At 47.0% G+C, this 16,029-nt stretch overlaps 1 protein-coding gene across 1 annotated transcript; it reads right to left on the reverse strand.

Annotated features, from left to right (window-relative positions):
- Positions 1-1,521: 1,521 nt before the first annotated feature.
- LOC119846909 (epididymal sperm-binding protein 1-like) lies at positions 1,522-13,139 on the reverse strand. The gene is made up of 9 exons (XM_038381144.2): positions 13,020-13,139; positions 10,912-11,058; positions 10,190-10,354; positions 9,680-9,835; positions 7,426-7,590; positions 6,838-7,002; positions 5,168-5,332; positions 3,955-4,108; positions 1,522-1,733 (listed from the first exon to the last, which is right to left on the reverse strand). The coding sequence occupies exons 1-8, from the start codon at positions 13,126-13,128 to the stop codon at positions 3,960-3,962; spliced, it is 1,221 nt and encodes a 406-aa protein (XP_038237072.2). The 5' UTR covers positions 13,129-13,139; the 3' UTR covers positions 1,522-1,733; positions 3,955-3,959.
- Positions 13,140-16,029: the final 2,890 nt, after the last annotated feature.

Below are 16,029 nucleotides of genomic sequence, written 5' to 3' on the forward strand. Positions count from 1 at the left end.
ACAAACACCTACAAGATCTCTATCATGCATTCCTACAACTACAGTACCCACCTGCTGAAGTGAAGAAACAGATTGACAGAGCCAGAAGAGTACCCAGAAGTCACCTACTACAGGACAGGCCCAACAAAGAAAACAACAGAACGCCACTAGCCATCACCTTCAGCCCCCAACTAAAACCCCTCCAACGCATCATCAAGGATCTACAACCTATCCTGAAGGACGAGCCATCGCTCTCTCAGATCTTGGGAGACAGACCAGTCCTTGCTTACAGACAGCCCCCCAATCTGAAGCAAATACTCACCAGCAACCACACACCACACAACAGAACCACTAACCCAGGAACCTATCCTTGCAACAAAGCCCGTTGCCAACTCTGTCCACATATCTATTCAGGGGATACCATCATAGGGCCTAATCACATCAGCCACACCATCAGAGGCTCGTTCACCTGTGCATCTACCAATGTGATATATGCCATCATGTGCCAGCAATGCCCCTCTGCCATGTACATTGGCCAAACTGGACAGTCTCTACGTAAAAGAATGAATGGACACAAATCAGACGTCAAGAATTATAACATTCAAAAACCAGTTGGAGAACACTTCAATCTCTCTGGTCACTCGATCACAGACCTAAGAGTGGCTATACTTCAACAAAAAAGCTTCAAAAACAGACTCCAACGAGAGACTGCTGAATTGGAATTAATTTGCAAACTGGATACAATTAACTTAGGCTTGAATAGAGACTGGGAATGGATGAGTCATTACACAAAGTAAAACTATTTCCCCATGGTATTTCTCCCTCCCACCCCACCCCCCACTGTTCCTCTGATATTCTTGTTAACTGCTGGAATTAGCCTACCTGCTTGTCACCATGAAAGGTTTTCCTCCTTCCCCCCCCTGCTGTTGGTGATGGCTTATCTTAAGTGATCACTCTCCTTACAGTGTGTATGATAAACCCATTGTTTCATGTTCTGTGTGTGTGTGTATATAAATCTCTCCTCTGTTTTTTCCACCAAATGCATCCGATGAAGTGAGCTGTAGCTCACGAAAGCTTATGCTCTAATAAATTTGTTAGTCTCTAAGGTGCCACAAGTACTCCTTTTCTTTTTGCGAATACAGACTAACACGGCTGCTACTCTGAAACCATTTCATACTTCTAGTTTCAGATACAAGAATGATATTCATACAAATAGGATGACCACACTCAGTAGATTATAAGCTTTGTAATGATACTTTACAAGAGACCTTTTGCATGCAGCATATTCCAGTTACATTACATTCACACTCATTAGCATATTTCCATAAAATCATATGGAGTGCAATGTCACACTGACCACTAAAAGTGATCACCTTCAACCCTGAAGCATGAGGATTTATAACCCTTCCAATAAGCCATGTTCACTGGGAAATGCCCAATATGCATCAGAAGCAAAAGCCATCGCACTGTCATCCTCATCCCAGGGAAATGGATACGTCATTGATTGCCTTCTGCCTGGACACAGAACTCGCAGACACTGTGTTTCAAAAGTTGCTTTATTTGAATTTACTAAAATCAACTAGAGAAATGAGAACATTTGGATTTGGATTCAAGGCTGATTATACCACCGGCATCTGTTGATCAGAAGCGATCTTTGTTGGGAGAGCAGAGGTGTCCAGAGCGGGGTCATTCCTTTCATTTAATTTTGAATTTCATCATTCTGTCTCCTCCCTGGGAGGCTCTGGGGCTGTCACCTGAAAAGGATAGAAGGACAGACCTTCAACACCACTTCATTAGCTTGGCAACGGGACGGCAGAAAAGGATCTAGGGGTTAGGGTGGATCACAAATTGAGTATGAGTTGACAGCATGGTGAGGTTGTGAAAAAGGCAAATATAATTCTGAGGTATATTAATGGGAGCATCATATGTCAGACATGGGAGGTCATTGTCCTGCTGTAGTTGGCACTGGTGAGGTCTCAGCTGGAGGACAGTGTCTAGTTTCGGGTACTGCATTTGAAGAAAGATGTGGGCAAATTGGAGAGAGTCCAGAGAAGAATGACCAAAATGATCAGATGTTTAGAAAACCTGACCTAGGAGGGGAGGTTGAAAAAATTGGGCAGGTTGAGTCTTGAGAAGAGAAGGCTGAATGGGGAACCTGATAACAGTCTTCAAATATGCCAAAGGTTGCTAGAAAGAGGATGGAGAACAATTGTTCTCCATGGCTACCGAGGGAAAGACAAGGAGGAATTGGCTGAGTTTGCAGTTAGGTTAGATACTGGAAAAAACTTGCTAGCTCTACGGATAGTTCTGCTCTGGAGCAGGTTACTTAGGGGAAGTTGTGGCATCCTCGTCATTGGAGGTTGGTCAAATACCTGTCAGGGATGGTTTAGGTATATTGGTCCTGCCTCAGCATGGGGGGCAGGAGCTGGGCTCTTCAGGTCCCTTCCAGCCCTATGTCACTATGATTCCATAGTTGGGTGGTTGGTGGATGTGTATGTCGGATGGGTGACTGTGGATAGAGATGTATGAGTAGATGGATGGATGCATATGGGAATGTATGGATGGGTGTGTATGGGGATGGATGGAGGATGCATGTGATGAAAGATGGATGGACACAGAATCACCAGATTGGGGCCCTCTTGCGCCAGGCACTGCCCAATCACAGAGTCACCGAGATTGGGGGCCCCTTGAACCGGGTGCTGCAGATGGTCCCTGCCTGGGAAAGTTCCCAGTGTAAATAGACAAGGGAAGGAGGATCACAATATGACGTTGCACTCCACATGCTTTATGGAAATATGCTTACGAATATGACATAACTGGAATATGCTTTATGCTAAATACCCCTTGTATGATGTCTTTAGAAAGCTTGTAATCTACTAAGTGTGTTCATCCTATTTGTTTGCATGTATTATTTCTATATCTGGAGTTAGGAGAATAAGATATAAACTTGTATCACTGATGTAAACATATTAAGTGGAGGCCATTAAAGGTGCTCCAGAAACAATCAGTTGTAAATGGCCTAAGTTACTTGAAAGCCTTCCTGTGTATGTGTGGGCCAGCCCATGGGGAATGGAGACTAGGGGTCTTACAGTGACATGTGACCATGTCACCTGATAATGAAATCCATCTTAAATCTGGTACTTTTCCATTTAGAAGGAGGGGTGGGGATCCTGAGAGACAAAAGATTCCCACCTTGTGCCAAAGCTATAAAAGGGGGTGGAGGAGGACAAAAGAGGCTGCCAGTCATGAGAAGACCCCTGCTTACCACCTGAGATGTCTTCTGGAACTAACAAAGACTGTACCAGGAGAAAGGATTGGGCCCAGACTAGGAAGGAGTCTAGTCTGTGAAAGAAGCTTATTGGAACATCTCTGAGAGTGAGATATTACCTGCAATCAGTTTCTTAATATATTAGGCTTAGAGTTGCATGTTTTTGCTTTATTTTGCTTGATGACTTACTTTGTTCTGTCTGTTATAACTTGAAACCACCTAAATCCTACTTTTTATACTTAATACAATCATTTTTGTTCATTAATAAACCCAGCGTAAGTAATTAATACCTGGGGGAGCAAATAGCTCTGCATATCTCTCTACCAGTGATATAGAGGGCGAACAATTTATGAATTTACCCTGTATAAGCTTTATACAGAGTAAAATGGATTTATTTGCGGTTTGGATCCCATTGGGAGCTGGGTGTCTGGGTGCTGGAGACAAGTACATGCTGAGCTGTTTTCATTTAAGTCTGCACCTTTGTGGGTATGGCCCAGACCCTGAGTCTGTGTTGCAGCCGGCTAGCATGTCTGGCTCACCAAGGCAGGGTTCTCGTAGTTCCAAGTTGGCAGGGAAAACTGGCTCAGAGGTAATTTCAGCACATCAGGTGACAGTCCAAGGGGATCTCTGTGACCGAAACTGTCACACACACCCCTAGTCCAGATGGGGATGCTATAAACAGAAACCATCCCATTGCCCTGTCCTACCTGTCTCAGGCAGGGCAGTAGCTCCACTGATGGTCCCGGTCATAGTTGTTTGTGCTGGAACACCAGAACTTCCCGTTGGACTCCTCCAGGTTGGTGCAGGTGTGGAATTTAAACTTCTTGTAGATGAAGGGAAAGACACAGGGCTTGTCATAGTCTGAAGACCAAACACACCGACAGCGGGTGAGCACTGTGACCAGAATCACGGGTAACACATAGCAAATGCAGGTGGCATCAGACCACAAGCAAACATTTTGTTAGATAGTTCCCCAGGCAGCTTTAGGCTAGGGGAGAGAGCGTGGCCCCATGGACAGGGGTGCCAGGCTGAGCAATGAGCGACTAGGGTGCTATACCTGGCTCTGCTGGGTGACCTTTCAGAAGGCATGGCCCAGCTCCATGCCTCTGTTTCCCCCCTTCTGCAACATGGGGCTAACGAGCCAAAGATGCCAAGGGGACAGGCAAAAAATGTCTGTGCTGTTGGGGGTTGCATATGAAAAATGTGTTAGGTGGTTTGTGGGTCCATGGGAAGTTCATTTAGCCATCTTATATATGCACAGGTGGTTAGACACAGCCATACCTGAGATGTGTTTTAGGGGTACATCCTCTGTGGTTATTACATGTATTAGTCAAGGCCTCTAGATACTAGTGTGAGATCTGGGGCCCCTTTTGCTGAGATCGGGGCACTGAGTGCCACCCAGACACAGAATCACTGAGATCGGGGCCCCGTCATGCTGGGTGCTGCCTAGACACAGAGTCACCAAGATCAGAGCCCTGTTGCACCAAGCACTGCCCGAACACAGAGTCACCGAGATCAGGGCCCTGTTGTGCCAGGTGCTGCTCAGACACACAGTCACTGAGATTGGGGCCCCGTCACATCGGGTGCTGCCCAAACACAGAGTCACCAAGATCGGGGTTGTGCCAGGCTCTGCCCAGACAGACAGAGACCGAAAGTCCTTGTCTCAAAGCGCTGCCAATCTAAACAGCCAATAGAAGGAGCCCCTCCACTCTAGGGTGATTTGGGGGATGATTTTAAGAACTGCTCCCCAGGAATTTCAGCTTGCTCAGCTTTTCCGAAGGGGTGGGGGATGGGGACCAAAAAAACAAACAACCAGTTTCTAATTGACTCACCCAAGGACTCTATGACAGAACTGAACCAGTTCTCGGTGAGCCGAACACTTTAACTGCAAGGCTCAGCTTCCTCCGCCCCCTGCCTTACCTGGCGTGGAGCAGTAAGTCCACTTCTTGTCCACCTCGTAATTCCTGGTGGTGCTGCACCACAGTTTCCCCAAGCTCTCCCCGTCACTAGTGCAGGTGTGGTACATTTGTTTGTTGTAGAAGAAGGGGAACGCACAGCTCTTTCCTGCCGTGTTCCCACCCAGGACTAGGGAGGCAAAGGGAGGTGGTTATAGACACTGCCAACATGCCCACCTGCTTACGGACTAACAGCTCCCACATCCCACTATGATCCGGCCACCCATCACCAACAGCAAAGAAATCTCAGGTAGGCTTTCATAGATCCCAAGGCCAGATGGGACCACTGGGATCATCTAGTCTGAAGTCATGTAGAACACAGGCCAGTGAGTGTCCCCCGGTCCTCTCTGTGTTGAGCCCAATAACTTGGGTTTTACTTAAGTATCTTCTAGAACAGCATCCAGTCTGGATTTGAAGACATCGTCATGGATAAAGCATCTTCCAGGAAAGCCAACACTGGGCTGGGACAGGAACCTGGATTTCCAAATCCCACTAAGGTCGGACCCTCCATCGGTTCTGGATCTGATTCTGTGGCTCCTCCTAGACTCTGGCCTTGAATCTTTCCTGAAAGAATCCTTAGAGGCTCCTTCAGCTGCTGGGAGGGGCGTGTTGTAAGCCACTATCCCACCCACCAATCAGATAGACACCCACTGCCTAACTCCCATTGGCATCCAAATGTCACAACTTCTCATTGTCTCAGGGGCACAGCAGAGATATGATGAGATTATTCAGGAGATCTGGAGGTCCCTGAACAACTTGGTAAATAGAGGTGGATGAAACTTTTCAGATGAACTGTTTTTGGTGAAAAGTACGGATTCAGCGAAGCCAAAATGTATTGTGAATTTGTGTCAGTTTTGTGGGATTGTTCGGGTCGGAAAAATGACCAAAAAGTCAGAAAAAGTCGATTCTTCACTTTGAAACAACTTCTGCTTTCAAAATCTCCTTCTATTTTATTAAAACCAACATTTAGAAAGTTTTTTAAATGCTCAAAATTGAAATGAAATGTTTCATTCAACCCAAGGGGATTTTTTTCCTTACATTTTCAGTTCAATGAAAATTTAAAACAAATAGTTTTTGGGATCCACCCAAATCAATTTTGTTTCCTGATTTTTTAATTCACAAAAATTGTCAAAGAAAATTTCAATTCCAGTATCCACCCAAAATGTTTTTTTCCCCGATCTTACAAATGATGGAAATTTCGAACAAGTTTGTTTCCGGGATCCTCCCAAAACACATTGTCCCCCGATTTTTTTGATTAATTAAAAACTGTGAAATATTTCATTTACTGGACAACCTGAGACAAATGTTTTTCTAATTTTTTGACTCACTGAAAATTTCAGACATGTCATTTTAGGAATGCATTCGAAACCATTTTTCTGACTTTGCAATGCCATGACAATTTTTAAAAAAATTAACTTTCATGATCCACCTGAAATGATTTTTCCCCCCGATTTTTTGATTCAAAGGCAATTTCAAAAAATTCATTTTCACGGCAACCCATGACAAGCTCCTCCCCCCACCCCGATTTTTCAGAATCACCAGCAAACCACAAATTAGTTATTTGCCCAGCTGTATGGGAAAAGCCAGAGTCAGATCTGCCCCAAAGGGAACATACGAAGAGACTGGATACATTACTGGTATCAGGGCAATAGCTCCACAGCTTATCCTGGTCGTAGTTGTGAGTTATGGCACACCAGAAATTTCCCATCTTGTCTCCAGCGTTGGTGCAGCTGTAAAATAGCTGTTTTTTGTAGATGAAAGGAAATGTGCAGCGATGACCATTGGAGTTCCCCCCGTAGGCTGAAAAGGCAATGAGCAAAGTAGAATGAACAGCAGGAACGCCAAAGAGAGCAACCGTCATGGCTGTTTTCTTAGGAAGAAAGAAAAGCTGGGGTGGGGGTGTCTCATCTCACTGCTGCAGCAAAAGCCAAAGATAATTTTTTACAGTGGGTGAATGGCATTGTGTCTAGGAGCACGGGATCATCCCAGGGGCCCATCTAGCCTGGCATCCCATATCCGATGGCCTCATCACAAGGACATGCCAGGCAATCTGGCTGCACAGGGGAAGCCATTTGTGGCACGCAGCTCCTCCAGCGAGCACATTTGGCCCGCAAGACTGGGTGACAGCACTAACTATGCTAGAGCTCCACGTACCGAAACATCCTCCACAAACCCATTACTTCTGTGCTGACACAGAGCGCTCTGGTCGTGACCGGGACTCACCCTTGCTCAAGCAGAAGCGCCAGAGATGGTCTTTGTCATAGTTGGGAGTGGTAGCACACCAGGGCCTTCCCATCTGGTCATCGAGTGCCGTACAGCTGTGGTAGGTGTTGCCCTTATAGATGAAGGGGAAAACGCAAGGGGAGCTGTCTGAATTTCCCCCTGCCGCTGGTGGAGAAAGAGGCAAGGGAGGAAAGGGTTAAAAACAGGGCAGAAGGCAGGACACAGGGTGGGCGATTTGCTAGGAGAACTGGGTGTGAATTTTCCCAACAAAACTATTTTTTTTAAGTTGAAAAAATGCCCATCCATGGGAATCAAAAGTGTTTGAGCGTTTTGGTGAAAGTTGCTGGTTTTGACGCATTTTCTGACTTGAAAAAAATGTAGGAGGGAAAAAAGCATGGAAACGTTTAGGCGTGTTCGAAATGGGGGGGAAAAAATCTGGGTTCCCGGTTGGAAGCACCTTTTCGTTTTGAAATGTAAGCAGTCTGAATGAGCTCTCCCCTGACATCTACTGATGAGCTGTGGAAGAGGATTTCAGAACCTGATCTCACTTGCGTGGATACACCCACCCTGCCTAGGTGCTCAGCATGATGGGATTGCTTGCCCAAACGGTCACTTTTGGCTGGTGTGGGATCCCCAGTCTCCTTGTTATTGTGGCAGGAGTAATAAAGGGTTGCTATTCTTGTTGTGTGAATCATGGGCAGCAGAACTGTACTTGGCATATCCCGATAGAGGGACCCACCCTCAACTGAATGGCACTCACCAGGCAGGGGACATGGGTTCCAAAGCCTAGTGAACTGAGAGAGGGTGGGTACAGATGTTTATGGGTGGTGGTGTGGGTTGTGCCCAAGGGCCCCAGACACTCTGATTCTTCCTTTCTCCATTGTGTAATAATTTAAACTCAACTGAGAGTCTTGTTACATGCTGCAAAGCTGAAATCACTGATATCTAGGTCTAAGTATTAGACCTGCTTTGGGACAGCGCATCTGATGCAAGAGATTAACCTGTGTGCACGAGCAGTGAGGTTTCCCCACTAACAGCTGAAATCACTGAGAGCTGTATTAAGTGGTGGGCCCTGAAGACATCTTAGTGAGTGGCCAGCAGGGCAGCTGGTGGAGAGGGTCAGAGCAGAGCCCTGCAGAGAGGGGTGGCAAGTGAGTGCCTGAGCAGTGGAGTGAGTAAGGTGCCTCCTTACCCACCCTCCCTGCACCCACGGTGGGAGGTGAACTCTGCAGATGTGCCTCTGAACTCTAGGTCTGCACTGACCAAGGACAACAACTGTGAGTGGGGTGCAGAGAAGGGAAGGGCATGTTAAAGGAACTTTTGGTTGCTGGACTTAAGACCCTGAGGGGAAACGGACACGCTCAACTTACTTGGGGTGGGTCTTTTGCTCATGGCTTATGTTTATGAACCCTGTTTGTGGCGTTTTCCCAAATTAATGCAGAGTTAATTCCTTCCTTTTATTAAAAGTTTCTATTCTACACTCAGACCCTGTGCTTGCAAGTGGGGAAGTATTGCCTCTTAGAGGCGCCCAGGAGGTGTTGTGTAATTGTCCCAGGTCACTGGGTTGGGGCTCGGGCTGGTTCTGTGTTATATTGTTGAAAAGGAACCCCTAGATACTGAACCCTGCTCTTGTTGCTGCCAGCTCTGACTGGCTGAAGGGTTACAGAAATTTAAGCTAATTAGAGTAAAAAAAATGTAAAAAAGAAAAAAAAAGGTTGAAATGGAAACAGAAAGTTTCAAAACAAAACTTTTCAACTGCAAGAGAGTTTGGCTTTTGAGTTCATGTATATTTTCGAGGGGAAAAATGTTGAATTCCCAAAAATATTTCTAGGCTTTTTGACACCTTGGAAGAAGATCCAAGGTGTCGATCGGCAGCACTAGGCAAAATTTTGGTTTGGTTTGGTTTGGTTCAATATGGGTACTGAGATGTTCCTTGTTCCTACAGGACCTATATACAAATGAATGTTTCTTGCCCACTCATTTTGTTTGACCGTTCAGATACCACAGTAATGGAGACAGTAAAAACCCCTGGAGTAGAATAGAGCATTGCCCAGACACACAGCCACTGAGATTAGGCCCTGTCATGCCGGATGCTGCCTAGACACACAGCCAAAACCAGGAATGGAACCCATGTGTCCTGATTCCCTCTCCTGTGTTCTCTCCACTGGGCCATGCTGCCTCTTGCCCCCATAGTCAGTGTACATACCAGCTGCAAAGCAAACCCACCCCTTAAGCCTCTCCTGGCCCTACGTACCTGCCGTGCCGCAGTACCTCCATTTACGGTCCGCTTCGTAGGTCCTCGTGGTGGCACACCAGGGCCGCTTGCTGTCATCCATGGTGCAAGCCGTGTACTTCCTGCCTTTGTAGATGAACGGAAATGTGCAGGGGCCTTCCGAGTTCCCACCAAGCACTGGGAGAGATGGGACAGGGGAGACAGAGAGCAGGCTGGGTAATGTGGCTCACACTCAAACCAGAATTGCCCCAAGTTGAGCCTGTTTCCAGGTAAATAAAACCCCTCACCTCCCCAAGCCCCCCAGCAGCCTGGTCAATGTCCCCCAACCACTGTGGGATAGTGCAGGGAATGGGGGAGTAGGTTATGGGGCACTGGCAGAGCTGTGTTGGAGGGAAGCTCAGGGCTAGGCTAGAAGGGGCTGTGGGTCAGGAGTGAAGGGCACCAGCAGGGCTGGGTGAGTAGGGGGATGTTGGGTGTGGCCGTATTCCCTACCCATGCCCCCTGGCTGGGGAGCCCCCAGAGGCACCGTACTTGTGTCAGGACAGTAGCTCCAGCGCTGGTCCGTGTCATAGTTAGCTGTGGTGGCACACCAGGGCAGAGCCCCTTGGCTCCGCTCCGTGGTGCAGGTGTGGAAGGTGCGGCCCTGGTCCACGAAGGGGAAGAAGCAGGGCTGGCCACCTGCATTCCCGCCGTAGGCTGGGGGGAGACACAGGCAGGGACCGTCAGGGAGTGGGATGCCCTGGGGGCAGCGCAGATGGGTGCGGACCCCTCACCCCACCCTGGGCAGAGCTTGGAGGGGAGAGTAAGGACCACCAGAGATGGGGACTCTGCTGCCACCGTGCAAGGGTCTGACCCATAGTCAGACAGACAGATGGGCGGAGCTGTATTGGACTAGACAGACAGACAGACAGAGCAGGGTATATGGGGCTAGATAGACAGACCAACTGGGTGGCTCTGCCCTGCCCAGCTCTGGAGACATCGCTAGGGCAGGTGCCAGGAAGATGGTGGCCGAGCGCCTGGACATGGGCCAGACCTGCCAGCTCCAGGCGTGTGGGATCACAAACGGGGAACATGACGCTCCTCCATGGTGCCCCCCATCCCCATCCCAACCCCAGGCTGCCCCACGTCTCCATCCCTTCCCCCCGGCTGCCTCTGTACCATCCCCCGGCTTCCCTCCCATCCCGTCCTCCAGCTGTCCCCCCGTCCTGTCCCTGTCCCACCGTCCTGTCCCTGTCCCACCCTTGGGCGCTCACCCTCCTCAGAGCAGAACCTGTAGGCCTTGTCCCGGTCGTAGCTGGCGGTGGTGGCGCACCAGGGCCGGCTGCTGTCCTTGGTTGTGCAGGCCATGTAGACCTTGCCCTTGTAGGTGAAGGGGAAGACGCAGGGGGCAGTGTCCGCACCTGGCCATGAACAAGGGGCAGAGATCAGAAAAGGGGGAGACGGCCACCAGGGGGCCCCTCCTAGCAGGGAGAGCCCTGGGCCGGGGGTCAGGAAGCCTGGGTTTTAGCCACGGCTTGGGAAGGGGGGGTCTAGTAGGTGGGGGTTGGGAGCCAGGACTCCTGTTGTCCATCTCTGGCCCCCTGCCAGGCTGGTATGTCTCACACTGCTTCACAAAATACACTGTGCTACTCTATACAATGACAGCGCGTCCCTCAGCACCCACTGCACTACACATGCACACTGCCACCCAGCATCCACTACGCCACAACCTCCACACCACGATACTAGTCAACAACACACTGCTCCATAACACACAGTGTATTACACTCCACAACAAAACAGTCCCCTGAACAGCACCATATGGCTCCACAACACAACATGCTGCTCCACAACATGGTCTGTTACACTTCACGTCACACAGCTACACAACGACAGACTGCTCCTCGGCACACACTGTTCTACCACTGCACACCAACACGCTGCTGAAGAACAACACAATCTACTACACTACAACCCACTGCTCCACAACAGAGACTTTATTACACAACACAACAGCACACTGCTCCACAACATGCACTCTCCTCCACTACACAACACACCATTCCACTGCACTGCACTACAACACACTGCTCCACAACACGTACTTTACTAAACACAACACACTGCTTCACAACATGTACTGTACTACATAACACAACAACCTACTCCACAACACAACACATTGCTCCACAACACAGATTGTATTACACTCCACTGCACAACAAAACAGTCCCTTGAACAGCACCATATGGCTCTACTGCACAACACGCTGCTTCACAATATAGAAAAAGAATAAATGGACACAAATCAGACAAGAATTATAAAACATGCACAAATAAGTCGGAGAACACTTCAACCCCCCTGGACACTCAATTACAGATCTAAAAGTGGCAATTCTTCAACAAAAAAACATCCAAAACAGACTCCAAAGAGAAACAGCAAAACTGCAATTAATCTGCAAAATTAAACACCATTAAATTAGGCTTGAATAAAGCCTGGGAATGGATGAGTCATTACACTAACTAAAAACTATTTCCCCATGCTAATTTTCCCCCTGCTGTTACTCACACCTTATTGTCAACTGTTTGAAACGGGCCACTCTGATTATCACTACAAACATTTGTTTTTTTTCCCTTCCTGCTGATAATAGTCCACCTTAATCGATTGGTCTTGTTATAGTGGGTATGGCAATCTCCATTTTTTCATGTTCTCTGTATATATATCTTCCTACTGTATTTTCCACTACATGCATCTGATGAAGTGGGTTCTAGCCCACTAAAGCTTATGCTCAAATAAATTTGTTAGTCTCTAAGGTGCCACAAGTACTCCTCATTCTTTCTGCTGATACAGACTAACACAGCTACCACTCTGAAACCTGTCACAATATAGTCTGTTACACTTCACACCACACAGCTACACAACAGACTGCTCCTCAGTGCACACTCTTCGACACTGCAGACCAACACTCTGCTGCAGAGCCACACAATCTACTACACCCACCATGCACTGCTCCACAACACAGATCTACTACACTACACAACATACCGCTCCGCAACATGCATTCTACTACAGAACACAACATGCACTCCACTGCACAAGAACACACTGATCCACAACACAACATGCATTCTACTACACAACACAACAGCCTGCTCCACAACACAACAGCACACTGCTCCACAACATGCACTCTACAGCACTACACAACAACACACCACTTCAGAACATGCACTCCATTACAACACACTGATCCACAACATGTACTTTACTACACAACATAACACAACACCACATTGCTCCACAACACCTTGATGCATAGCCCACACTCTACCACACTACATCCCAACACACACCAACCCGAGACAGCCCCTGCCTCCCTTACCCTGGGTCCCCTCGCAGAGCAGTGCCAGGGCCCAGGCCAGGACGCACGTAGCTGCAGGTGAAGCCATTGTCCTGTTCCCACTGTCCCAGTCCCGAAGCCCCAGCCCCATATATACAGCCTCCCTTGGGGGCTCCTCCCCTTGGCCGCCCCCCAGGAGATTCCCTGCTTGCCAGAGGGTTTGCCCTCTGCCATGCCCCTGGCAAATCATCAGCCCTCTGCTTCCTGAAACCTGAGCTCCCTGGATGCCAGAACCTTCCCCACCCTGCTGGCTTGGGAGCACACCCTGCACACCTCACTCCTTGGTCATAAATTTTGTAGCCCAGGACTCCAGCTTATCTTTGCTTTGCATTATATTCTGCTTTATTTTATTCATCAGTATATATACAGGCTTGGATCCTGTAAAACATTGGCTTCAGCAGCTGGCATGAGGCCTATGAACTTTGGCATAGATAAACTTAGGTAACTGATAAGTTTTGGAGAACTGGAAGAATTTAAGGGGAAATAATGACATCAGCCAACCACAGAAACATGAACTGACACCAGCGTCTGGAAGGTTTTGGACAGAACATCTGACCACACGATTGTCATGAGAGGGGAGACTGCCACCCCAGCAACCCGGCCAGACTGGGTTCAGCTGCCCCTGGGCAACTTCCTCCCCTCCCTTTGGGGTGTACTTGGATCCATGTGGGTTCTCCATTTCCTCAGGGTAGAAGACCAGTGGCAGTCCCAGTGACCCCTCAGTGCCTTGGTCAGCAGGCAGCTCTGCCCAAGCCTTGGCTCGGCGGGGTTCTGCTATGCACGCCCGCCAACAGCAATTCTGGGCCCCAGGGCAGAACAGTCAATGGGCCCCCTAGAAAGGGATGGCTGAGGTTTACGACACTACTTTTTATACTATTGATAACACATTAGAACCCACTATATACAATTTACCCACTATACATAAATTGTGGCATTGCTTGATGTAGTTAACTTCTCTTACCCCAGTTATAGCACCAGTATTAAACAAATTGTGAGCCTAAATATAAGTTGAGGATTTTGTTATTTTGAATTATATATTTAAATTAAATAAATACATTATGGAATTAAAATTGGAAAGAGTCCAGTGGAGGGTAAAGAAATGATTAGGGGGCTGGGGCACATGACTTATGAGGAAAGGCTGAGGGAACTGGGGTTATTTAGTCTGCAGAAGAGAAGGGTGATGGGGGATTTGATAGCAGCCTTCAACTACCTGAAGGGGGGTTCCAAAGAGGATGGAGATTGGCTGTGGCTGATGACAGAACAAGAAGCAATGGTCTCAAGTTGCACTAGGGGAGGTCTAGATTGGATATTAGGAAAAGCTATTTCACTAGGAGGGTGGTGAAGCACTGGAATGGGTTCCCTAGGGAGGTGATGGAGTCTCCATCCTTAGAGGTTTTTAAGGCCAGGCTTGACAAAGTCCTGGCTGGGATGATTTCATTGGGGTTGGTCCTGCTTTGAGCAGGGGGTTGGCCTAGATGACCTCCTGAGGTCTCTTCCAACCCTTATCTTCTATGATTCTATGAAATTAAATAATATATAAAACATTTAAAAAAGTACAAAGTAAGAAAACACTTAAAGTATCAAGTTGGCTAATTACACATGAATCACGATTAAGTGTTTAAGCTAAAGACAAGGAAAAAACTGATATACAAGATGTAACTGAATATGAACGACAAAGTTAAAATATACAATAATAAAATAAGTATTTTAAAAGATTTAAAAATCATAATATCTGAAAGTGGAAAGGGTCCTAAAATGCAACTCTTTGGGATTTTTTTGCAGCAAAATCATCGATTATATTTCAAAGTTCAATGATCTGGCAAGACCTTGCTCAATAGCAAGAAGAGCAAGACCATTAAGTCTTTCTTGTCCGATTGTTGATCTTCGTACACTTTTGATTTGTTTCATTTTGCTAAAAGATCTTTCGGCTTTAGAAACAGTGACAGGTATGCTGCAGAATATCTGCAGAACTACAGAGATATTAGGAAAAAGACATTCCAACGTAAGCTCCTGAATTTTATTTAACAGCTCTAGTGGTCTGAGAGGTGCACTTCCAAAGTTTGCCTTATAAATTCCTTTCATGTGTTTCACCTCATCAGTGATGTCTGTGGATACATTGTCATATTCTCTGCAAAAAGCAGAACACAAGTTTTCAATTTGAGTATCGGTGAATTCCAAATATAAAATAATTATTGATATCTCTGGCCATCACAACCCAGTGTGTCAACCACCCGATTACACAGTCAATAAGCTTGTAAAAAAACATTCACTTTAAAATCTCTCTCTTCATTCTCTTCTTCCAGTTGGACTTCCGGTGTTTCATCGTGAAACAGCTTTATCTTTTTTGTGCATTTCTCGGGGATTTTAGTTTCAGTTGGCAGGTCTGTTGACATGGCTTTGCTACACTCCCGGCTTCCGAGAGTAGAGTTTTCCACTTACCTTGTAACTCTTTAAGGAATATACATTCCATCCATCACAGCTTATTTCACCAGCCGTTAAACAAAAGGAAATCTAACGCTTTTCTAGCTAGATTACTTACTAACTAGCAGAAGTTGTAAGGCTGCATTCCTGATTTGTTCCCAGCAAAAGCACCACATAGACAGACGAACCTTTTGTTCCCCCCCTCCAGATTTGAAAGTATCTTGTCTCCTCATTGGTCATTTTGGTCAGGTGCCAGCGAGATTATTTTAGCTTCTTAACCCTTTACAGGTGAAAGGGTTTTGCCTCTGGCCAGGAGGGATTTTATAGCACTGTATACAGAAAGGTGGCTACCGTTCCCTTTATATTTATGACATATGGCAACCAATATTTTGAGTCATATTGTTGCCAGAAAAGTACATTTAAATGACTGTATGTAGTGCTGAATTCCTTTTAGCTCTGTTTTGCACTCAGAAGCCAGATTTAATTCCTCGCACTCAATAAGTGCATGTTTTATTTGTGGCAAATGTTTTGCAATTGGTTTAACACTTTCCACACGAGCTGACCATCTAGT

Source organism: Dermochelys coriacea, chromosome 23, assembly GCF_009764565.3.
Source record: "Dermochelys coriacea isolate rDerCor1 chromosome 23, rDerCor1.pri.v4, whole genome shotgun sequence".
In the NCBI taxonomy this organism is placed as follows: Eukaryota; Metazoa; Chordata; order Testudines; family Dermochelyidae; genus Dermochelys; species Dermochelys coriacea.

Bases quoted from the DNA above. Each gene is read 5' to 3' on its own strand.
- LOC119846909 (XM_038381144.2), bottom strand. From the start codon at position 13,128: ATGGGGCTGGGGCTTCGGGACTGGGACAGTGGGAACAGGACAATGGCT. The intron at 7,003-7,425 runs GTGAGTCCCGGT...TTGCCTTTTCAG, and splicing joins GCGCTTCTGCTTGAGCAAGG to CCTACGGGGGGAACTCCAAT. The intron at 5,333-6,837 runs GTAATGTATCCA...TTGCCTCCCTAG, and splicing joins GAGCTATTGCCCTGATACCA to TCCTGGGTGGGAACACGGCA.